The sequence below is a fragment of the Panthera onca genome, chromosome E2 (genome assembly GCF_046562875.1).
Source record: "Panthera onca isolate mPanOnc1 chromosome E2, mPanOnc1 haplotype 2, whole genome shotgun sequence".
NCBI lineage: Eukaryota > Metazoa > Chordata > Mammalia > Carnivora > Felidae > Panthera > Panthera onca.
In genome coordinates this window covers 11,801,528-11,825,743 of record NC_138353.1, presented here as the reverse complement: position 1 = coordinate 11,825,743, position 24,216 = coordinate 11,801,528, and the positions used below count along the sequence as shown (strand labels likewise).

The following is a 24,216-nucleotide window of genomic DNA, read 5'->3' as shown; positions in this document are numbered from 1 at the left end:
AGTTACGTGTCCGACTTCGGCTCAGGTCATGATCTCGCGGTTCGTGAGTTCAAGCCCCACGTCGGGCTCTGTGCTGACAGCTCAGCCTGGAGCCTGCTTTGGATTCTCTCTCTCTCTCTCTCTCTCTCTCTCTCTCTCTCTCTCTTTCTCTCTCTCTGCCCCTCCCCTGCTCATGCTCTGTCTCTCTTTGTCTCAAAAATAAACATTAAAAAAAATTTTTTTTTAAATGTCACAAGGCCTACGAAGACAATGGCTGGAATAAAACAAGCACCCAATAAATTTCATTAATATGTGATTGAGCGTGATTTCTCTAGGATTTCTGGAGAAGGGAAATCTGCCTCCATTAGACTGAGGGGTTGATTTGGCCGTAGATGTTGCGTTCTGGATTCACAAGCACCTGTTACACAAAGAGAAAAGATGAGTTCCATTTTCTATGTAGGCCTTCCTGGTCTACTTGCTGTATTTAGTACAAGGCCCAGATGCTCGCGCATTGTTCTCCGTCCTGGGAAATTCCAATGAACTTCCTCCTATCTGACTGCACTTCAATCACAGCAGCACCTCTGTGTTTCTACAATGGCCCCTATAGTTCCCTACCTTGGAGGAGAGACTCTAAAATAATCCCCACGTCCTGGCATTCATGCCCTTATGTTATCCCCTTCTTTTGAGGGCAAAACCTGTGACTTGCACCTAACCAAAAGAATATGGCAAAATGACAGGATGTGCATGATTGGTTTCTGTTTTATAAGATCTGTTATATAAGATTCTGTTATATCAGACTTCTGTCTGGGCTTTAAAAAAGTAAGATGCAATGTTATGAGCTGCCTATGGAGAGGGCCACATAGCAAAGGACTTAGGGCAGCCTCCAGCTGACAGCCAGTAAGAAACCGAGGTCCTCGTTTGACAGCCTGCAAGGAACTAAAGGCTGAGCTTGGTAGTGGATCCTTCTCCAGTCAAGCCTCAAATGGGACCTGAGCCTTGGCCAACACCATGATGACAGCATTGCAGAAGACCCATCTAAGCAGTGCTTAGACACACACTTTGCGATAATGGCATATGCTGTTAAGTTTGTTGTCATTTGTCATGCAGCAACAGATCACTAATACACTCCACTCCAGATCCTTTGAATGGATTGCTCCTTCTCATCCCTCCAGAATATAGCAGACGTTGAGTTGACTGACCTGACACTCTTCCTCATATCTCATCCCTTGCCTGCTTCTATTGACAAGAACTGGGAAGCATAACACCTCATTCTCTCAGCCTTCCTGGCAACAAGGAATACCATGTGACACAATTCTGGTCCAGGAGATATGAGTAATTTCACGGGCTGGCACTTCTAGGAAGAGCTTTTGCTCTACTGATAGAAAGAAGCAAATGTGGCTTTCCTTCTCTGGACGAGGGGGACCTAAAAGTCCACGTGTGCCAGTTCATACCTGACTGGAGAGCTCACAAACCTAAATACAACCCATACAATGGCCTGAGCCAGTCTGATTCTCCTCTGTAGAATTTGAACCTAGAAACTCTTAACTAGTAATAGAGGATGTTGTTACATGTAATCTGAAGTTATAGAGGCGTGGTGACTGGGAGGCTTGCATAGGAATTCAATCTGGACTGAGAACAATGGAACAGATTCATTGCTCAACAAATATGAGCAACCACATAAGAGAAAAGCTTCCTGACAACATTCCAGTCCTCGCAGGCCCACCAGTAATTTCTGAAATTGGGTTATCTGAGATTCCCCCAGTGTTCTCTGAATTACTTTCAGGGGGTTTGTCTTTCTTATTAAAAGCCCTGACTATGGGGCCACCTGGCTGGCTTAGTTGATAGAGCACGCGACCCTTGATCTCAGGGTCGTGAGTTCAAGCCCCACATTGGGTGTGGAGCCTACTTAAAAAAAATGTTTAAAATCCCTATGATATATAAGACATTCACATCCTTTGAGAATAGTTCATCTGTAAATTACACTAAAGCCTGCCGCCCTCCAATCTATCCTCCATAGTAACTGGCCTGCCCTCTAGAGTAACAAGGAATACATTTGTCCCTTTAGTGCAAGACAGCACTTCGGACACTAAAATACTAGAATTCTGTGGCCCTAAAGTTTCTCTTTTCCAAATCTGTTCTGGCCTCCCTCTTTTGCTTCCTGAAATCTGACTGGTCACTGACTCCTTCAGAGGATACTGTCTAAAATCCATCCCTGGACATGAAGTAATCTGGCTAGCCCTGAACATGGATGCTATTGCTTGAATCCTCTGAAATAATCTCACTAGTCCTTAGAACCAGGAAGCAATCACCTGAGTTATTGGAACTTCCAATGGGAAGGTCTGCTTCCCATCTGCCTGGATGAGCTAATAGTTTTCTTCCTTTTGGGTGATAAAACTGATTTTTTTTTTTTTGGCCACCAGGAAACTCAAAGACAAATGATAAATACAGGAACAGGTACTACATAGGTCCAGCATATTTACCTTCTTATCCATACCTTGATTTCCTGCCTATTTTTAGAAGCATTTTCCTAATTGTGATTCCTATTTCTAATTTAGCACCATTTTATGGTGTGATATATAAGCTTGCTGTGAATTGCCTCAAATCTCCCATGGGAGGAATGTAGAGAGGTGAGTATCATGAACAAAAAGAAAAGATTGGAAAGAAAAGAAAACAAATTAAAGGAGATAGATGGTTATCATTGTACTTAAAGGGATGGGAAAGGAATGAATAGAATGGAGAGAAATGCAATGGAGTGGAAAGGGATGGGATTGGATGGGATGGGATGGGATGGGATGGGATGGGATGGGATGGAACAGAATGGAATGGGTGGGGTGGAATTGAATGGAGTGGAGTGGAGTGGGTGGGGTGGGGTGGGGTGGGGTAGGATGGGATGGAATGGGTGGGGTGGAGTAGAAGTGAATGGAGTGGGGTGGGGTGGGGTGGGGTGGGGTGGGGTAGGGTGGGATGGGATGGGACGGGATGGGACAGAATGGAATGGGTGGGGCAGAATTGAATGGAGTGGAGTAGAGTGGGGTGGGGTGGGGTGGGGTGGGGTGGGGTGGGATGGGATGGGATGGGATGGGATGGGATGGGATGGGATGGGTGGGGTGGAACTGAATGGAGTAGAGTGGGGTGGGGTGGGGTGGGGTGGGGTAGGGTGGGATGGGACGGGATGGGATGGAATGGAATGGGTGGGGTGGAATTGAATGGAGTGGAGTAGAGTGGGGTGGGGTGGGGTTGGGAGTAGAGTGGGGTGGGGTGAGTAGAGTAGAGTTGGAGTAGAGTGCGGTGGGGTGAGGTGGCACTGGACGGGACGGGATGGGATGGGTGGGGTGGAGTAAAAGTGAATGGAATGGAGTGGAGTGGGGTGGGGCGGGGTGAGGTTGGATGGAAACTGGAATCAGGGAATGGAGTGGAATAAATGGCATAGCATCCAAAAAATGTAAATGAAGAAATGGAATAAATAGAAAAATCATAATAGAAAGGAATGAAGAGGAAAAGAAGAGAATAAAATAAACTGGCATGGAAAGGAGACTGACGACACGGAGTGCAGGATTAGAACTGAATGGACAAGAGTGGGAAGGGAAGGCATTTGAGGAAAGGAAAGGAATGGAGAACAAGTGACAAAAAAGCAATATGACAAAGGGTAATTGGGAGTTCAAGAATGGCGATGCAGGCACAAAACTGGAATGCTGCAGAATCTAGAATGAGGAAATGGAGTTAAATGGAGTTCATACGATGGTGTGCAGGGTAAGGAAATGGGAAGGAATGTTGGGAGAGGACTTGAAAGCACGAAGTTAAATGGTTGGGAAAGTAACACGGGCGGCTGGAAGGGAGGGCCATGGAAAAGAATGACAGAAGTGGGTGGGAATAAAAAGAACAGAATGGGATCCAATGTGGAGGAACAGAAAAGGGATAAAAGAGGACAGACTGAAAAAATTGGAAACAGTAACATGGATTTAATGGAAGAGGGAGGCACGGGGGGAAAGGAAATACAGGGAGAAGAAGGAAATAAGTGAAAAGAAAAGGAAGTGAGTGGGAAAGTAGTGCTGTAGGATAAGAAGAAAGGGAATGCAGTGGAATGAACTGAAAGCCAGGCAAGGGTTAGTATCCAAGTCAGTTAAGCGTCCAACTTCGGCTCAGGTCAGGATCTCACGGTTCATGGGTTCGAGCCCCACATCAGGCTCTGTGCTGACAGCTCAGAGCCTGGAGCCTGCTTCGGATTCTGTGTCTCCCTCTCTTTCTGTCCCTCCCCAACTTGCGTGCTCTCTCACTCTCTCAAAAATAAATAAAAACATTAAAAAAATTTTTTAAGTCTATAAAGAACTTACCAGACTCAACACCTGAAAAACAAATAATCCAGTGAAGAAATGGGCAGAAGACATGAATAGACATTTTTCCAAAGAAGACATCCAAATGGCTAACAGACACATGAAAACATGCTCAACCTCACTCATCATCAGGAAAATACAAATCAAAACCACAATGAGATACCAACTCACACTGGTCAGAGTGGCTAAAATTAACAACTCAGAAAACAGCAGATGTTGTCAAGGATGTGGAGAAAGGGGATCCCTATTACATGGTTGGTGGGAATGCAAACTGGTGCAGACGCTCTGGAAAGCAGTGTGAAGGTTTCTCAAAAAATTAAAAATAGAGCTACCCTAAAACTCAGCAATCGCACTACTAAGAATTTATCCAAAGGATACAGGAGTGCTGATTCATAGGGGTGCATGTACCCCAATGTTTACAGCAGCGCTATCAACAATAGCCAAATTATGGAAAGAGCCCAAATGTCCATCAGCTGATGAATGGATAAAGAAAACGTGGTATATTTATACAATGGAATACTACTCAGCGATGAAAAAGAATGAAAGCTTGTCATTTGCAACAACGCGGATGGAATTGAAGGGCATTAAGCTAAGTGAAATAAGTCAGTCAGAGAAAGACAGATATCATATGTTTTTACTCACAGGTGGAAGTTGAGAAACTTAACAGAAGACCGTGGGGGAAGGGAAAGAAAAAAAATAGTTATGAACAGAGAAAGAGGCAAACCATAAGAGACTTTTAAATACAGAGGGTACAAGGGGGTGGGGGAAATGGGTGATGGGCATTGAGGAGGGCACTTGTTGGGATAAGCACTGGGAGTTGGATGTAAGTGATGAATCACGGGAAACTACTCCCAAAGCCAAGGGCACACTGTATGTTAGGTAACTTGACAATTAATCAATTAAAATTTAAAAACTAAAATGTTTAAATTCATAAAAAAAAAAAAAACAGAGCTGAATGTACACAGGGATACTGAACAGGAAGGAACGGGGTGATGGAAGCCAGAATGCATAGAACGGATTACATGTATGAATGGGGAAGAGCAGGAATGACATGGGATGAGAAGGAAAAGAATGGAAGTGAGCCCAAGGGATGGGACGGAAGCGGGGTGGACAGGAATAGAGTAGAAGGTAGCAGAACGTGGAAGAAATGAATCAAGTGGAATTAGAAGGGAAAAGTGAACAAAACGTAATAGAAAGTAGTGGGAAAGAACGGGAGGGAAAGAAGATGAGGGCGAGATGGAAAGGGGTACAATGGGATCACACAGTAGAGTGGGATGGAATCCACAGAGCGCGATGGAGTTCAGTGAGTGGGAAGAGAGGAAAAGGAATGGAATGGAATGGAATGAGTAAGAGAAACAGAAGGAATTTTGCGGAAAGAATCAAGGGGCGCCTGGGGGGGCTCGATCAGCTCTTGATTTCAGCTCAGGTTGTGATCTCCCGGTTCGTGAGACTGAGCCCCGCACCGGGCTCCGCGTGGCCTGCCGCCCTCTCAGTAAACAAATAAATGGATAGAAAAGAAACACGCGGTGTCGGAGTGTCCCCGGTACTGACCCCATCTTGTTCACATCTGCAAGATGACCTCCCCGGGGGGCTTACGTGTTCCGTGCACCTTGGAAGTTAGCGTATCCCCCAAGCGAATGTGGGAAGGCTTGTTCTGGCATTCCGTGTGGCTGTTTAGATAACTCGTAGAGATGACATGGTTTCTTCCCCCCCCCCCCCCCCCCCCCCGCCTCCCGGCACACAGGTGGCAGCAAGAGGTCTGTTAAGCCCTAGACCCTTTGACGTCACTCTACAAAATCTGTGGATGAAGATCGGGACTTTTTGGAGAACTGCTGTGCAGGTGCCTGGGTTATCATCCACCCGATCTCCCCTTCTCAGTAAGTTACTCTGAATGAAAATCTGTGTAAACTGTATGGAGTCACCTGCTTTGTTTTCTGGTCTCAGAGTGCCTCCTCAGTTTGGGGATACATTGCTGCCCCCTCTCCACCTTGTGACAGGTGGCGCGAAAACAAATGTGACAGAAACCTGGAATGGAGTAAGACCAAGTCCACCAGAAAAGAAGAGAATGAAGTGAACTAGAACATGATAGGACGGAAATGGGTGGAATGGAACTGAAAAGCGGTTAAGGGAAAATTCTCTTGATAGTTTATCCCACGGACTTTCCATCAAGGAGGAAGCGGCAGATTGGTGACAGCTCTTGACCTATCCAAAGATTCAGGGTGGCATAAAAGTACCTCATAGTGTGATTCTGTGTTTCCTTTCGGTGGAGTGGGGACCAATGGATCCAATGTAACTTCGGGCGATGGTTTTCTGGGGCCATGAGAATCGTTCCCGGGGGTTACTGATGGTGGCTCCTTCTGTGAGTGAAGGGAGAGATCAGTTAGGGACCACGGGCACAGACTGCCTTAAAATCACAGTGTCTACGAAGTGTCAACTTGCATTCTTCAGTGACCCAAGAGAGGAACAGGTTTCACCAGGATCTTACAAAGAATCAGAAGTGAATGTAAGTCTAGGACCCAAGGCCCTGCCCCTGATCTAGAACGCTGTCTTTCCACCTGGCGACCTCTGCAACCTCTACTCCAAGATTTCCTTTGCACCCCAGCATGTGCCTGGCTGGTGCCACCTCATTTGCAATACAATTCAGAGCCCCGGAGGTGAAAGGAACACAGTAGGGGCCAGAGACCTGGAATCTGACCCAGCTGCCTCTAAAGCCTTGGGCTACTTTCTCCCCATCCCGGCCCTGCAATGCACAATTACTATTTACACAGGATGGTTTCTCAGACTTGTCAAATACAAAGTTCTCAGATTGTATTCCCTCTGCAGATTTTTCATATCAAGCCCAGCAGGGCCAACATACCTCATAAAACTGCTCTGGGGGATCTGGTGGCAGCATCTAGGGGAAAAGAAAGTGGTGAAGAGGTCATGGGGCTTGGGATGGGGACCACCCCCAGAAATTTCCAGAAACAGCTTTGGCCTCGGAGGCATTTACATCCCTCCTGATTCCCAGAGGAGCTCAAAGCTGCACATTGTCATGTTGAAGAGCTAGAAGACAAAAGGGAAGAGAGTCAGGGAGGATCTTGGGATCCCCAGAGAAGGCAGGGGAGGAGATGCAGAGACCCAAGCTAGCACTGGGTATCCTCAAGAGAACGTGCCTCACTCCCCGACCCAAGAGGTGGGACTGACACAGCCCTACTGGGCTGGGGATGAGCCAGGTAGTCAGGGGAGCAGGGAGGGGGACCTCTGGAGCATTGCTCACCTTTTTGACTCCAACCTGTCCTTGAGGTTTGGGTAAATTGGCATACATGGGGCTCAGCCAATCTAGAGAAAGGGAATACCAGCCCAGGGCTGGGATTAGGAAGAGATGTGGGGGAAGGGGCTGTTTTCCTAGGTCACTCCCATCCCCAGAAAGGTGGTGCAAGAAACCTTCCTTCCTTCCTTCCCAGGACTACCTACCCATCACATCTTTGGTGAGCTTGACCTGGAAAAGTCCTGGAAATCTAGCTCTGGGTTAGAGTAGACCGTTTGATGAGATGGATAAGGACAGAAACCTAAGACCTAGCCCTAACTGTGCCAGGGGGTCCTCTGTAGCACGGGTTTATCCTTTATCCTTCCTGGACATGAATCGCCTTTCTGTAAAACCGAGCTGAACTAGACAGTGTCTAGGACTTCCATCCCATGGGGCCCATCCTTCCAGAATCCTAGGCCGGAGATGTCAAAGATGTTTCGTTTTGCCTCTGGTCAGCTCCCACCCATCAGTAGAGGGTGTGGGAAGCACGGTGCTGAGGGGGATTGTGAGGCTGACTTTGGGTTCAGCAGGGCTCAGCAATCCATCAGCAGAGTTTTCCAAGAGTGAGGAAGGAGACGATGGCAACTAATGCCCCATTTTTGCTGTGGTTGGTGGAACAGACATAACTGCTCAGAGTTCTTGGCTCCAATCTCATTCGTGATCGTCACACTAGTGGCAAAGCTGGGAGCAGAGGCCCAGGCTCCCAATACTAGCTTCTTTCCCAGCCCCCACTGCTGCCCCGGGCATCAGCTATGAAGTCACTTACTGGAACAGGACTCTGCATGGGGCTCCTCCTCAGAGGTGGGTGTTGCTGCCTCCTGGATGGGGTCCTCTGCTTTTTCCCTTGAGAGCCTGAAACCCCAAATCCCTCATTCTTGTGTGCCTCCAGTCCTTGCCACCTTCACAGGCCCTACCCATATCCCACGTCCATTCTTGGGCAATGTCCCAAACCCCCCCGAGTTCCCCAGTTGCTACAGACACAGCTCAGCACCACGGTCAGCCACACTTCTGCCAGGCAGGCCCCCTGCAGGCCACACCTCCTACCCCATTCCCAGCTTTACCGTCTGGCATTTCTGATGTAGAGGAAGCAGCCCAGCCCTGTGGACAGGGCAATGACAGCCAGGATCCCGATAGCAATGCCACCAATGGCTCCTGCAGACAGGGATGACTGGGGACCTGGGCAAGGAGAAAGAATCAGGACACTGCTCTTAAGAAGGAAGGGGCTCTGCTCTGGAGGCACAGGAGGGGGGCTTCCAGGATGCGATGGGGGTTCTTGGTTTCATTCTCTGAGCTTTCGTTTCTTCCTGTGCCAAATGAGCATGGCCATTCATAACCCTATAGGCTTCTGCCGGGATTAAATGAGATCCCACTTGGAAGAACCAGGGCCATGCCTGACACAGAGTAAGCACTTGGTGAAAGGCGATGATACGATCCGGTGATGATGATGCCAGACGCTGCCTTCCCCCAGGCTCTAAGCTCCGAGAGCCCTTCATACGTGATCTCGTTCAAACCCTACAACATCCCCATGACCATCAACCAGACTCACTGCTTCCTCCTCTGAGCCTCTGTTTCTCCATTCATCAAGAGGTCTTGGGGACAGCTGGGTGGCGCAGTCGGTTGAGCGTCCGACTTCGGCTCAGGTCATGATCTCACAGCTCGTGGGTTCGAGCCCCACATCGGGCTCCGTGCTGACAGCTCGGAGCCTGGGGCCTGCTTCGGATTCTGCGTCTCCCTCTCTCTCTGCCTCTCCCCTACTCATGCTCTCTCTCTCTCAAAAATTAAATAAGCATTAAAAAAAATAGAAAAAAAAAAAAAGGTCTTAACAAGACCAGAGGGTTGTTCTGAAGATTACATATGGTGCACTGGGTCCTCTGGGAAGGTACATTGGGTCCTCTGCTCAGCGACGACTAAAAACGTCGCTCCTGGCTTCAGACCCTAGGACAGGGCTCAGTCTCTCCTACCCAACAGAGATGCCAGCAGGCCCACCTCAGAGCCGGCTGGCTGGGGAGCTACCCAAGAAGTGTTTGCTGATACGGCATATGGAAAGGCTTGTTTCAAGCATGTGGTACAGGCTCAGCAAAGAATAATTCTATTTGTTTAATAAACACAATATGCCAGGCACTGCCATAAACGCTTTACGAATGTCGATTAATTTTCAACAACCCTAGGATATAAGCACGGTTATCATGTCTGTTTTACCTACAAGTAATCAGAGGACCAGAGATGTTAAGCAGCATGCCCAGGGTCACACAGCTATCAAGCACCGGAGCTGGGATAGGAACCCTGGCTAAGAGCGACACCGTGTTGTCCCCTCGAGAACTCAAGACAGAAATACGGGGACCCGCTGCCAGTCACACCCAGTTGTGATTCGTGTAATTCCTATCATTAATAGAATTCCTACCTCACTCCTCCACCCAGGGGCTGTCTCCCGACTCTCTGTACTGCTAAACAACTCTGGAAGGGAAGGCATCACCACCCCCGTTTACAGGTAAGGAAACTGAGGCTCAGAGCAGCCTGGAGGGTTTCCCGGGGGGCGCACGGCTAGGAAGCAGAGGTTCTAGGCTGGGATCGAACAGCTCCACACTGGGAACCTGCCCACGCAGCACACTCCCTGCCACGCGAGAAGCCCAGATAGCTTCGGCCGGCATCAGGAAAAGCCACTTGGACCCCAGGGGAAGGGGCGCCGGGGGACTCACCTACCACTCTGACCCGGACCGAGGCAGAGCGGGCCAGGTGGGTCAGCGGGTTGGAGGCCGTGCAGTCGTAGATCCCCTGGTGCTCCCAGGTCAGGGCCCAGATGATCAGCACCTGCCCCGCATGCACAGCGGTGGACTGTTCAAGGGTCCAGTGAAACTCAGCGCCCGGCTGGGACTCCGCCCGGCACTGCAGGGTCAGGCTGGAGTTGAGCTCGGCCTCCACGGTGCCGACCACCCCGGGCGCAGACCCGCTGGTGATGTCCACTCGGTCAGGGCCGTCTGTGTGCAAAGCCAAACATCACGCCTCCACCCTCCACCGGGGAGTCTTCCTGTCCTGCCCCGTTCTGCTTCCGCGTTGGAAGTGTCACCCCTTTCCCCACCCCCTTCTCGACTCTAAGAGCATTGCAGGTGGTAGCCCGGAGAACCCAGGCTTTCCCAGCCGCCCTTGAAAGGAGCCCCAGCAAGATGTTCCCTCTTCCTCCTTGGTTCCCAAGCGGGTGGATTATAGTCCACACCGTGGAGGGGAGGAACCCAAAGCCAAATGGCAGCAAAACGAAACGAACAAAACCCCCGGCCCTTGCAAAAGCGAACTCTCCCCAAGGGGCCTCGTGAACACATCCAGGCTTCACAGATTGCTGCCACGTCCCACAAACATGAGCCCTAAACTTCCAGAACCGTCACCGTTCTGAGGGACTTTCCAACCGAACAGCAAATAGCCCTGTTGCAATATTTGAATTTACACCCGTGTATCCCCAAAGGTAGAGAGAGATGCTTGTAGCTTTGCCCCGTGAAGCCAGAAGGAGAGCCTGGGACAGGTGCCTGGTATGGGAAGGGAAGGGAAGGAAAGGAAACGAAGGGAAAGGGAAGGAAACAAACGCAACGGCTGTTGAATTTCTCACGCAAACTAAGAGTTGAGTCTTTGTCTTATTTAAACGACAGCCTACTGACCGGGCCACCCGGGTGCCCTGAGTCTTTTACCTTATTTACATTAATGTGACAGGTGCCTGGGTGTGGCCCAGTTGGTTAAGCGGTTAAGCGTCTGACTTCTACTCAGGTCATGATCTCACGGTTTGTGGGTTCGAGGCCTGCGTGGGGCTCTGTTGTGCCGACAGCTCAGCCTAGATCCTGCTTCAGATTCCGTGCCTCCCTCTCTCTCTCTCTCTCTCTCTCTCTCTCTCTCTCTGCCCCTCGCCCCCTCATCTCTTTCTCTCTTTCAAAAATAAAATCACGTAAAAAAATTTTTTTTAAATAAATTAATGATTATCTACTGGAAGGAAGGATGCAAAGAGTTTTGAGTTGTTATGCTCCTAGAAAAGAGGACAATCCTGCCCTCACCCCCGCCCAGGAATCCTTTGATATCTACCCCCCCATCTGAACCTCCTGGTTACCAGGATCCCTCACGGTCTTCCAATCCTGGCATCAGATCCTCCCCAAGGCAACCAGAGGGGACCTCCTAAGTGCAAATTGGACACTATCCCTCCCCCACTCAGAACCCTCCATGGCTCCCCAGTGTCCTTAGGGCAAAGGCCATGGCTGAGGAGCTCATTCACAATCTCACCCTTGCAGACCCCTCCGCCCACCTCTCCACACCTTCCACTCCCAATCCGGAAATAACATCCTGCTCGGATCTTCCGTCTCTGTCCTGTTCCGTCTTGCCTCGGAGCCTTCACACATTCTCTTCCTTCTCTGGAATGCTCTTCCCGGAGCCTGCTCTTCCTAGATAACTTGCTCGTCCCTTGGATCACATCTCACCACGAGCCTTCCCACACGACACCCCCCCCCCGCCAGACTTTGGGGGCTTCCCTCGGGTTCCCCAAACACCGTCGCCCCACGGCAGCACTTTTCACGCTGTATTGTCTTTGCCTGATGATCGACCTCCCCATCCCAAGCAGGCCGTGAGCTCAAGAGGTCATTGTCATCACTCATCAAGCACCCGACATGTTGCTCGGCAGAGAGGGAGAACAAAATAGCAATTTCGGGTTTCGTGACGGCAGCGGGAAGGGAAGAAGACGACAGCAGTGTGTGTGACCTCTGTCCCCCCACCCCCCGTGTCCCCCGTTACTTAGCACGAATAAACGTGGACCCTACTTTCTCTCCCTGCAGGAACCTCTTCTCCACCTCAGCTCAGGGCTGCTACACCATGCGAGTAGCTCAGGCAAAAAAAAAAAAAAAAAAAACAAAAAACCGCGGGGTCAGGCCCTTTGTCTTTCACTCGGTGCCGACAGCGGCAAATCCCGTGAGTTCGATATTCAAAATGCATCCACGGTCGCACCGCTTCTCACCCCCACAGCTGCCCCCTGGCCCAGGTCCGTCACCTCCTGACGGACAGCCGTGGCCACCGGGAGGAGGCGCCTCACAGGGGTTTCAGTAACGGAGGGCCCAACCTCTGTGCCCTGGAATCCACTGCCGGCCCTCCCCACGGGCTGCCCCCTACTTATACCTGAGTGTGTTGGGGAAACTGAGGCAGACCCCTTCCTGGGACACATGGGACTCTCCCTACTGCCTTGACAATGTTCCTTAGGCTGCACGGTGGTCTCTGTACTTCTACCCAACCCTCTCTACCCCACCCCTGCCCTCCCCTCCTCTGCTTGCTCGGGGTCAAACACCTCACTCACTGGCTCCCCCAGCCCTCACAGCTCCCTCCCTTCTTTTGTGCACAGGAGCACTCATCCTACCAAAATCCTCGCCCGTGTCACCCCTTTCGTCCTACCTTGGGGTCTGCCTCTCCAAGGACCCGAACTTTCTAAACCTCCTCCTCCCCCGCTTCACCCCCGCCCCCCATAGACAAGGGCCCAGGACACTCTGGGAAAACCTAGGTCTAATCCTCTCCTCCCTCCACTCAGAGCCTTCTGTGGCTCCCAGTGTCCTCACCACGGCTCACGGGGCCCTGCATGATCTGCCCCCAGCCTTACAACCTCCTGACCTCTTCCATTCCATCCGCCCCAGTTCACCTGTCTGGTCGCCTTGGCCTGCTCGGGTTCCTCTGCCCACTTGTCACCACCCACCCCGCACGCTGCTCCCTCCGCCCGGAGCTCTCTTCCCTTAGCTGCCGACAAGCTTCTGCAGGAATGCCACCTCCTCAGGGAAGCCTGCCCTGACTACCCCAGCTAAGACTGCAAGGCCTTCCCTTCCCAGCCTTCCCTGCCCCTCTCGCTGCCTCCTGGTTCTCCTTAGCCCCATGGCGGTGACACAACACATCTGTCCCCTGCTTAGCTGTTTAAGGTGTGTCTCCCCACTAGAATATAAGCCCCACCAGGGCTGGTGCTGCGTCCTGTCGGGTGCCGAGACAGGGCTGGCACACAGCAGGTATTCGGTGATTGTGGAATAAATGGCTAGAAGGAAGAACGGAAAGGGAGGGAGGGAAGGAGGGAGGGAAGGAGGGAGGGAAGGAGGGAGGGAAGGAGGGAGGAAGGGAAGGAGGGAGGGAGGAGGACAAGGCCCAGCCCGGGTGACTCACAGCTCATGGCGAGCCTGAAGGGCTCGCTCCGTGCCCGGCTGCCCCAGTTCCAGACCTCACACTCATAGGGTCCTGTGTCGTCCCGCCGGAGGCCGTGGATGACCAGGCTCCTGTTGTCAGCCGACAGCACCAGGTGATCGCTGGGCAGGAGAGCCTGGCCCCTCAGGAGCCACAGGACTCCAGCCCCCTCATGGGGGGTCTGGCAGGTCAGGGCCACGGAGCTGGCATTTTCCACGAGATTCAGGCTTGGGGGCACAATGTGAGGCTTGGTCAGCGTTTCTGGAAACACAAAGAGACACGGGTAGGGGTCAGGGACCCCTTCCCTAGTCTGCAGCCCAGGCGGGGGGCCCTTGGGGGCTTTCCAGGGATACATGTGTATGTCTTGTGTGTGTGTGTGTGTGTGTGTGTGTGTGTGTGTGTGTGTGACTGCGTGATACGGGTGCTGCGGGTGTCGTGTAACAATCGCGAGGACGTGACGGGTTTTGTATGTTTGGTGAGGGTGTGGTCTACGGACGCGTCTTGTGTGCACGTCTGTGTCTGCTGCATGTGTGTGTCGTATTTGTTGTGTGACTGTGAGGCATTGTGAGTTTGTATCGTGTACGTGGGCCTTCTGCATGTGAATGTACGCGGCGTGTGTCACTGTGTGGTGTGGACACGCTTTGTGTATGGCTGTCGTGTGTGCCTGTAGCTCCTGAGTATGTATATCGTGTGTCAGTTGTGTGCACGTCATATGTTTCGTGTGTAGGTTATACGTTGGTTGCATTGTGTGTTATGGGTATTGTATGTAAATTGCGTGTATCGTGCACAGCTGTGCATATGTGGTTATTATTTACGTACGTGAGACTCTGTGTGTGTGAGATGTGTGAATATTGTGTGTTTGTATGGACAGAGAATCAACGCCCGCCCCGCCCCCCCAACTTTCAGAGAGAATCAAATAATGGACAACCCATAGACAGCCAACGAGGTCTCGGGGAGGACGGGTCAAGCCAGGAGCCAGGACCTTCGCTGTGGTCAGAGTCCTATTCTGCCACCAGCCACACGAGAAATCCCCGCTCCTCTGGGTCCTTCTCAGCCTCCGGGATACTGGTATAGCTCTGATTCTCAGAGGAACAAAGGAGAGGAACAGGAAGAAGCAGCTCACCAAGGACTCGAACTTTAAGAGCACCCAGGCGAAGCAGGTGGGTAGCACCGTTGGATACCAAGCACCTGTACGTCCCTTCATGTTCCCGGGACACAGCTTGGATGGTGAACGAACTCATGGTGGGAGGTGGGATGGAGTCATAGGGGAGAAACCAGGTATAGGCAGGGGGAGGATGAGACTGTGTTTCCACGGAGAAGGTCACAGTGGAGCCCTCTATCACTTCAACCACCTCCCCTCTGGATACACCAGACTCCAACTTGACTTCAAAGGGGTCAGGACCATCTGGAAGGACAAGAACAATCATAGCAGCAACAAGAGCTCAGCAATGGCTTTCTGAGAGAGACAGAGCTCAGAGGTCAATAAATATTAATATTTCTCTTCTCCCCCACCCAAGCTCTGGATCAATTACAAAGGAGATACAGGAACCCAGTGGAAATTAAATGTCAGCCTTAACCCTGGGTAAAGCAGGATTGTAAGACGTGTCTAAATGCTCTTTCCTTGCCCCTACCCAGACAAGCTTTTGTAGCACACATCTGAAGGTTAAAGAACTTAGTTTTACGTATGTTAACTTGGAAGTTTCCAGTAGAACCAAGTAGAGACGTCACACGGTTATACGTCTGGAGTCCAAGGGTAGACGAGTCCACATTTGGATGGTATCTGAAGCGGTGAGACTGAATGAGATCACCAAGGAAGGGGGTGTCGATAAGGGGCTGGGGAGAATGGAAAGGGACTTACAGTTCACAGTCAGGAAGGTGGGAGCACTGCTCCGGACCTGGTGGAAAGCCTGGGCTTCACATTTGTAAGTCCCAGAGTCTTCCCGCTGTACGGTGAGGATGGTGAGGGTCTTGCCATCTGTGGACAGCTGCACGCGCTCGCGGAACACCAGGGGGAGATCGTTGAAGACCCAGTGGATGGTAACGTCAGCATCCTGGGTGCTACAGCGGAAGGTCACGTTTTCCCTCTGTTCTGTGGCAGTGTCCTGGCTGATTGCAATGGTGGGTCTGGCCAGCAGTTCTGCACGGGAAGAGAAAGAGGGAGGCAGGAGCAGAGACACAGAGGAGGGCCAAGCAAAATGTAGCCACAGAGGGACCCAGAGAGACAAGGGTGGTTCGGAATTGCCTCAAGACACATGAGCTCAATGCCTGGGCTCAAATGCTAGATCCACTGCTCATTTGGAGTGTGATTGTGGACAACCTACTTCCAATCTAAGCCTCATGAAATGGGATCGTACAGATAAAGCAGAAGGATCTGGGGCTTGACAATGGGTCAGTTAACATCAGCTGTAAGGAGAATCGGGCTGGTAACGGATGCCTGCCAGATCCCACTACCCGCTTCTTAGCCAACCTTTCCCACCCCCAGCCACCACAGCTACAATCCACCCCTTTACCCCATCCCCCAAATCAGCTGATCTGACAGGTTGTTGCCAGACCCTGGCTGGCCAATCAGATTTGTTCTATTAGGACTTTGGGCGTGGAATCTTGATGGGTGTTTTAGGTATGAAGGCAGGGATCAGAATGAGAGCCTTGTTTTCTGTGCTCGCATCTCTGAATCTACGATGAGTCTGGGGTCCCCGGGGGGGGGGTCCCTAACATAGACAGAACGACATCCTTCTCACTTTGGATGGTGGTAAGTGGGTTGGTATCAGGGGTGCGCTGGACTGCAGCTGGCAGACTCCACATGGTCAAAAGTGAGGCTGGTGGGAAAGAGAGAAGAGGCATTCAGGGAGGGAGAGGTGGGTTGGCAGAATCCAGTTATGGTCGCCATAAATGGAGGGAGGTCAGGGTCATGGACATGACACTTCATCCCTAGAGGCTTGACTCCTCTCCACTACTTATTGACCATGTGACTTGTGGCATGAGTTTAATCTTCTCGAGACTCAATTTGTCCAGCTGTACAACGGGCATCCCATCACCTGCATCCTAAGGTTGTCGTGAAGTGGTAATGAATACTGGTAACCTTTAATTCGGCCCCCTGAGGGTCACTGTGCTCTTTCCGATGATGCTCATTCTGACGGAGGCACGTGACCAGTCTCCTCATTCCACACTCCAGAAGGAAAGAGACGCTCGGGGAGGTGGAGTCACGTTCCAAGACCGTTATAGCGAGCAGCAGAAGACGAGACTGAACGTGGCCTGCCGGGCCCTAAACTGTGTTCTCAACACCGCGTAACTCCTGTCGGCCCAGGGATGGGCACAGAGCCTATCCCCTCACAAACCGGAACCTCTATTACCTCTGATGGGGGGAACTAACCTCTGGTACCTGCACAGACTTGCCCTCAGGGAGAGATTTCCCTAGCAAGGGGAGGCAAGGGGAACCAGGAGTTGTCCGATTTCCATTTGGCCATTCGACACAGTTTCAAGACTGGAAGAGACTGTGGGGATGAGTGGGGACCCCCCTCCCCCACCCCAGCAGCCATGCTTAGGTGCAGCTGACCTTGACGTCCCACGCCCCACCCCTCTCATCTGCCCAATCAACAGAGGCTGGCAGCCATGTTTCTCTCCAGCCCTCAATGGACCCCAGTCTGGCTCAGGCACTGCCCCATTCCCTGCTGAGTCAGCGGTGAAGGGCAGGAGCTCTTAGGATATCTGGAAGCAAATACTGATTCTGATGCGTCCTGGCTCCACGATCACGGGCATGGGGCTTTCTTTGCGAGCCCCAGTTTCTCCAACAGCAAAATGGGGAGGATAGAACCTAGTCCGTCGGGTTGTTGTGAGATTCGATATCAGATGTCACGTGCCTAAAACGGTTCATAGGAAGTGTTCGGTCACTATTATTATTTCCTAAGTTTGCATTTTCTGCCTGTGGACCCAGAGCCTGACTGCCTTCCCTTGAATCCCAGCTTTGCCATTGCTTTGTTTGGCGAGTGATGTCCTCTGAGTCTCAGTTTCCCCATCTGTAAAATGGAGTAATAACAGTTCCCGCTTCATAGAACTGTCATAAAAGAAATCCTGAGCGTGCAGTCATCGACGGTGGGCCTCATCATACCCATTTAAGATCAACCTCCCTCTGCAGACAGCCTTTACCTGGCCCCTTCCCTCCTGCTTCCTCCCTACAGGGTCTTGCCTTCTGGGCACAGGGGGGAAGCAAACTTTGCAGAGAAGCTGGTGACTCTCAGCCCCTCATGGGACCCCGGAGCCCCTTGCACCCTGCCAGGGTCAGCCAGAGGGAAGAGCCGGCCTCAGGGCCACACGGCAAAGCCGGGCTGAGTTTTGCACACCACCCATTGAAAAGTCATTCCTTTGCCTCCAAAATGCTTATCAAAATATTCTAGCTCAGAGACCCTTTAAGCATAAATTTCATATCCGTCTCCTGGTGTGACCTGTCTGTCCGCTGTGTTCCTACCTCTCTTTTGCTGGGTCTCTCTCTCCACGACTCCCCAAGTCTAATTCTCTGTGTGTTTGTACACTTTCCTTCCTGTCTCTTTGTCCTCTGTCTCCCTCTCTCCTATCTGTCCCTCCCTGTTTTCCCCTCTGCTACAGTTTCTACTGTTATTTTCACTCTTTGCCTCTCTGTCCTTCTATTTCTCTCTGGGTCTCTGGTCCTGTGGTCCCAACTCCATTCCTTTCTGTATGTATGTCATTATCTCTGGTCTCTACCTTTGTCAATCTCTTTTGTATTTATCTCTCTCTTTGTATCTTTCTTTTTTGTACACACACACACACACACACACACACGCGCGCGCGCGCGCACCAGCCCCATCCGCATCTGAATGGAACAGTACACTCACCTATAAGCAGGATTTCTGCCCAGTGGTGGCCCCTTAAGTCAGCAAGTCCCATGGGTTCTGGCACCTGATCGACGTGCCCCAACTTGCACACACAGACACCGTCTTCACTCCAGCTCCCCCCTCCAGCTCCCTCTTCCTCCCCCTCTGCCCTGCTGCAAACTCACAGGCACTATGATGGTGACAGCAGCTCCCAGGACAGACAGGGGTGGTGGCAGGAAGGAACTTTGGACCCACCTCCACCCTCCGCCCCGGGGCTCTCTTTCCTTCCTCTGCACAGCACAGACAGCAAGAGCCCCAGAAATCCTGGGGTTTCTCCCAAGGTGGAAGAGGGGAAAGAAATCCCTACCTTTTGGCCCTAAGTCCTTTGAGAATCATGTCTCCCTCCTCCTGAGACCCCCCCCCCCCCACCTCTTTGCCAGGACGGGGAAGCAATCCAGGGAGAAGGGGTACCAGGGAGGGACAATAAGAGAATGTTAAGAGTTAAGGGAAACAGGAGCCAAGATAATGGTAGTCAATTGTAATGATAACAAAAACAATCATGGTGGCTTCTGTTTGTGAAGACCTGAGGACAATCAGGCTCAGTGCCAAGCTCGCCATGAGCAGCCTGGAAATATTCAATGAGCTGAAATGATACTGATCATAAATAAAAAGCTGGGAGCACAGAATGCACTGGGTTGGGAGGGCCCCAGGGGGTGTCTGACCCAGCCTGGGGGGGGGGGGGGGGAGGAGGCAAGGAGGGCTTCCTGGAAGAGGAGACATCTGAGCTGAGAACTGGGGACACAGTCAAGGTTCAACGTAGGGGAGTTACATTTTTTTTTTACTTCCCTGCGGGCAAGACAAGCTGTTGGTCTTTGAGAGCATGTAGACCAAGATTTAGTGTCATTGACTGGGTTAGGGAATAACCATTAACGAGCATCAACTCATGTATCCATTCATTCACTTCCTTATTCATCAACAAACATGCCTTAGACTCTTCTGTGATGATCCCTGTGCTTAGTAGCGTTGGGGACACAGTAGTGGCCAAGGCATCCCCAGCCCTGCCCACATGGGCTCACAGTCCGGCAGAATAGATGAACCTGTTCCCCATCTGTACCAACCCAGCACGGGCGGGGCTGGGTTGGGGGAGCCCGGAGGAGGCACGTGACCCGGTCTGGAGGTCAGGGAGGGCTTCCTGGAAGAGAGGCCATCAAACCTGAGACCTGGAAGATGCAGGGGTGGGTCAGGGGAGAGTCTGGCAGGCGGAGGGGCCGCATGTGGGAGGTTGCTGAGTTGGCGGCAAGGAAGGAAGTTCAGGCGGCTCCAGAAAAGAGGAAGTGAGAGGGTGGGCAGTGTAGGTGGTGGTTAAGAAAACTAGGGGCGCCTGGGTGGCGCAGTTGGTTAAGCGTCCGACTTCACCCAGGTCACGATCTCGCGGTCCGTGAGTTCGAGCCCCGCGTCAGGCTCTGGGCTGATGGCTCGGAGCCTGGAGCCTGTTTCCGATTCTGTGTCTCCCTCTCTCTCTGACCCTCCCCCGTTCGTGCTCTGTCTCTCTCTGTCCCAAAAATAAAAAAAAAAAAAAAAAAAAAAAAAAAAAAAAAAACGTTGAAAGAAAACTCTAAAGCCACGACTTAGGGCACAAGAGGCACCTTGGCATCACGGAAGATCTCAGTCACCCGGCTACCTCTGCTTGCTGCCCGCCTGGGTCTCATTCATGCCACAGGCAGTCACCAAGCATCTGCTTCAGGGAAGCACGAGGCTTAGCAAACTGGCTCTGGAGGTTCGAAACCTGGCCCCTCCACCGGCCACGGCCACGTGTTCAGCCCTGAGCGCGTCGATCCCCCGCCCTCGTGACCCCTGTCCTCCGCTGTAAGACGGGGCGGGGAGGGTTTAGCCTCTCCGCCCTCCACGCCTCAGCTGCGCCTTGCCGGGAAGGGGATGTCACCTCTGTGAGCGGGATGTCACCTCTGTGAGCTTCCGTATCCCAGCTGCAGACGGAGACAATGACTTAAGGCCGGGCAAGGGCTTGGAGCAGAGCCTGGCACAGAGCAAGCCCTCGGTGGGCGTGGGTCTCCACTGGGCGCCGGGACAGCAGCCCCTCTGTGGAAGTGCGCACCCACTCCGTCACTCGACGCCCGCACCCCGAGCACCTCCTGGGCTTGCTCTAGGTGCTCGGGACAAAATGCACAGTGCAGAGAGAGACCATACGCGACAAGCACACGAAACAGGTACGTCATGCGGCATATCAGGAAGTGATTCGGCGACGGAGACAGGAAGAGTCAAGCAGGTTAGGGGATATTATTATCCCATCTCGTCGCCCACCACACCGACGCTCACGGAGGGGAGGTGACTTAGCTCTCGCCTAAAGTCACAGGGCCTATCGGGCCACAGGCTCTGATCCACCTGGCTCATCACCTCCACGTGTCCGGCCTTCCAAGGTCCGAAAGTGGCTTCTGGCCACCTCCAGCCCTGTCATCTCTGTACACACAGATGGACGCCGGTGGCCGCATCACCCTACCGCACCCCCGGTGCCTGGGGCTCCCTGTGCTGAGCGCACCTGGTGCACCTGAGTCGGCATTCAAGGCCTCCGTCTACCCATCCTGTTCTGACCTGCAATCCACTCCTCAGCCAGGCTTCCCTCCGGATTCCGCTGCCCAGTGCCCCCCACCGCCCCGGGCCTCAGACCCTCACCTCTCCCTCCCCTCCGCCCCACCCTAGAGGACAGAGCCACCACTGGAGTGGACTTTCCCAAATCTGCCCCTTCACACAGGGCTGGGGTTTTCTCTCCCAAAATGCCCCACCCCCCCTTCCCCATGGCAGGTTCTGTGTTTTCCTGCTCCAACAAGAGAGAGGAACTTCCTGGGCCCCTCCCTGGAACACAACTTCTACTTGGTCTCTGACAGGTGCAAATAAACCCAGGGCCCTGCTTCCCCCACACCCTCACCTGCCAGACTCACGCAGGCTGGCCCCAGGCTGTGTCTTCCCAAGCATGACCTCGACTGACCTCCCAGCCCGGACTGCCTCTCTATGGCTCGCGCCCACCTTCCCTCGGCAAACATTTATTTGGGCCTACTATGTGCCAGGCACTTTTTTTTAGGTGCTTGGAGCACAGACCAGCAAATGAAACAAATACAGACCTCTGCCCTTAAAGAAATCACTTTTATGCAAGGATGGGGAGGGGCAGAGGGAGGCAGACAACGAGCAGGACACCAACGGGGCGTCTGGGTGGCTCAGTCGGTTGAGCATCTGACTTTGATTCCAGCTCAGGTCATGATCCCAGGGTCGTGGAACCGAGCCCTGCATCAGGCTCCATACTGAGCATGGAACCTGCTTAGGATTCTTTCTCTCTCTCTCTCTCTCTCTCTCTCTCTGTCTCCCTCTGCCCCTCTCCCCTGCTTGCACTCTCTAAAATAAAAATGTATAAAAAATACATAAATTTAGTTAGAGGGCGCCTGAGTGGCTCAGTCGTTAAGCATTCAACTTCGGCTCAGGTCATAATCTAGCTCATGGTTCATGAGTTCCAGCCCCCGTCGGGCTCTGTGCTGACACCTCAGAGCCTGGAGCCTCCCTCGGATTCTGTGTCTCCCTCCCTCTCTGCCCCTCCCCGCTCACACTGTCTCCCCCTCAAGAATAAACATTTAAAAAAAAAATTTAAATACTTAAAAAAAAAAAAAAAAAAAGAGCGACCCCTACAGGTAAGAGTCAGTTTGCTAGTTTAAGAACAAACTTATTTTGCATAACACGGGTTAGAAAAATCTTGCTGAGTATATAGAGGCGTGGAAGAGCCAAGAAAAGAATCCCAAGAAGAAAATAAAACCAAACTCCAACAATAAAGTCCCAGGGACTTTATTTATTGGAATGATCTTTTTCTCTTGATCTCTTTTTCTTTCTTAAATTTTGGACATTTCACCTCCAATCAATAGGCCTCAACCCTAGCTGTACATCTGTCTTGGTCTGTTTGAGCTGCTATAGCAAAACACATACCGGGAAGATTATAGACAACAGAAATTTATATCTCATGGTTCTGGCGGGTGCAGCGTGGTCAGGTTCTAGTGAGGGCCCCCTTCCTGGTTCTCACCGTGTCCTCACACGGTGGAAGGAGCTTAGGATCCCTCTGGAGCCTCTGATCCCATTCAGGAGGCTCTGTCCTCGTGACCTCATCACCTCCCGAAAGGCCCCACCTCCCAACACCATCACTCTGGGAGTTGGGATTTCAACCTATGAATTTGTGGGGGACACAAACATTCAGCCCACAGAGCAATACCTGAGACAGTGATGTCGGCGTCCACGCTGCTGTGCGAGCTGGAAATGCAGTTTGAGGCCCTGCAGGTATAGACCTCCGAGCGTGCCCTGGAGAGACTGGAAATGAAGAGGGTCTGGCCATCAGGCCCGGGGATCCCACTGATGCTCCGTATGTACCGGGCAGGGGGCTGGGAGTCAGCCAAGCAGAGCAGGGGGACGTTGGAACCAATCACTAGGGTGAAGCTGGGTCTGGTGAGGTCATGGTGGAGTGTCAGGGCCACCTGGACCGAGAGAAAAACATCCTAGTTGGGAAAAGTATGGAAAACAAGGACCACGATTCCCACCAGACTGGGCATTTAGTTCAGGGCTGAAAGTTCCACACATTGAGGGCGGCGTGCAGTCACATAACCTGGGAGTTTGCCCCATGAATGAATGAATGAATGAATGAATGAATGAATGAATGAGTGAACTATTGCAGCCACCCCTTCACTGTGGTGTCTGGGTCCCTCACTGCCCCTAGCGAGACTTCAGCTCCGTGAGAACAGATGCTTGCCTGTTACGTCCGCCGCATTGCCTGGGCTAACGTTCAGCATAGAGCGGGAGCTCATATCGTTCAAGAGAGAAGGAGGGGAAGGAGGGGGAGAAACCTGGGTTCAAGTTCCTGCCTTTACTCCTGACACTGTGAGATCTCGGCTGAGCCCCTCCCCGTTCTCGACCTCGGTTTTGTTGTTTGTAGAAGGAAGGGTATCTTCGAGTCCTTTCAGTTCTGCAAATATTTGTGTTCTAAGGACTGGAATTTCTGCGAGATTGGAATCCTGTGGTCTACATCTGACCTCGAACTTGAGGTAGGACGAGTCTGAAAGTCCCTAATTTGTTACATAATAAAGGTTCCGTAAGTGCCTCTTAAATAACTAGATGGTGAACGAACTTGTGAGAGAATATGAGTACTTACGTGCCCGGCTTTGTTCTAAGTTCTTACGTGACCCGACTCTGCTCCTCACAAGGACCCATGGAGGTAGACACTACTGTGACTTCCACCTTTCTGATGAGGAAACTGAGGCACGGAAAGGTGACGTAGCTTGCCCAAGGTCACCAGCTCAGAAAGAGCAGAGCCTGGATTTGAATCCAGCCAGTCTGTAGAGCCCTTGCTCTATTTACACGGCCCCTGTTCTTGGCTATAAATGGTGGATGGACCAGTGGGCGGTAGAGAGGGGGGTACCCTGTGTTGCAGAGGTGGGTCTGTTATGGGGCGGGGAAACCCATACTCGCAGGCCACATCGGCACAAGGCCCTCGTGGGGTCTGGCTCCCAGGTGCCTCCTGGTCTCACAGTGGCGGGTGCCAGAGTCATGGCGTGTGACTGTGGGAATGCGAGGCCCCGCCATC

General features: G+C 52.0%; 1 protein-coding gene across 7 annotated transcripts; it reads right to left on the bottom strand.

Annotated features, from left to right (window-relative positions):
• Positions 1-275: 275 nt before the first annotated feature.
• Positions 276-23,447, bottom strand: CEACAM20 (CEA cell adhesion molecule 20). Of its 7 annotated transcripts, none has more exons than XM_060651390.3 (12): positions 22,855-23,447; positions 16,506-16,583; positions 15,626-15,904; positions 14,891-15,172; positions 13,750-14,028; positions 10,293-10,571; positions 8,658-8,772; positions 8,363-8,448; positions 7,567-7,628; positions 7,168-7,203; positions 6,545-6,667; positions 276-397 (listed from the first exon to the last, which is right to left on the bottom strand). In XM_060651390.3, exons 2-12 carry the CDS (start codon positions 16,567-16,569, stop codon positions 344-346), a joined length of 1,659 nt encoding a protein of 552 aa, XP_060507373.3. In that variant the 5' UTR covers positions 16,570-16,583; positions 22,855-23,447; the 3' UTR covers positions 276-343. The 7 variants fall into 7 exon arrangements, 6 of the variants coding, with proteins under 6 accessions (XP_060507373.3, XP_060507374.3, XP_060507375.3 ...); XM_060651391.3 differs by lacking the exon at positions 22,855-23,447 and adding an exon at positions 18,615-18,797; XM_060651392.3 differs by lacking the exon at positions 22,855-23,447 and adding an exon at positions 17,487-17,661.
• Between the last annotated feature and the right edge of the window lie 769 nt (positions 23,448-24,216).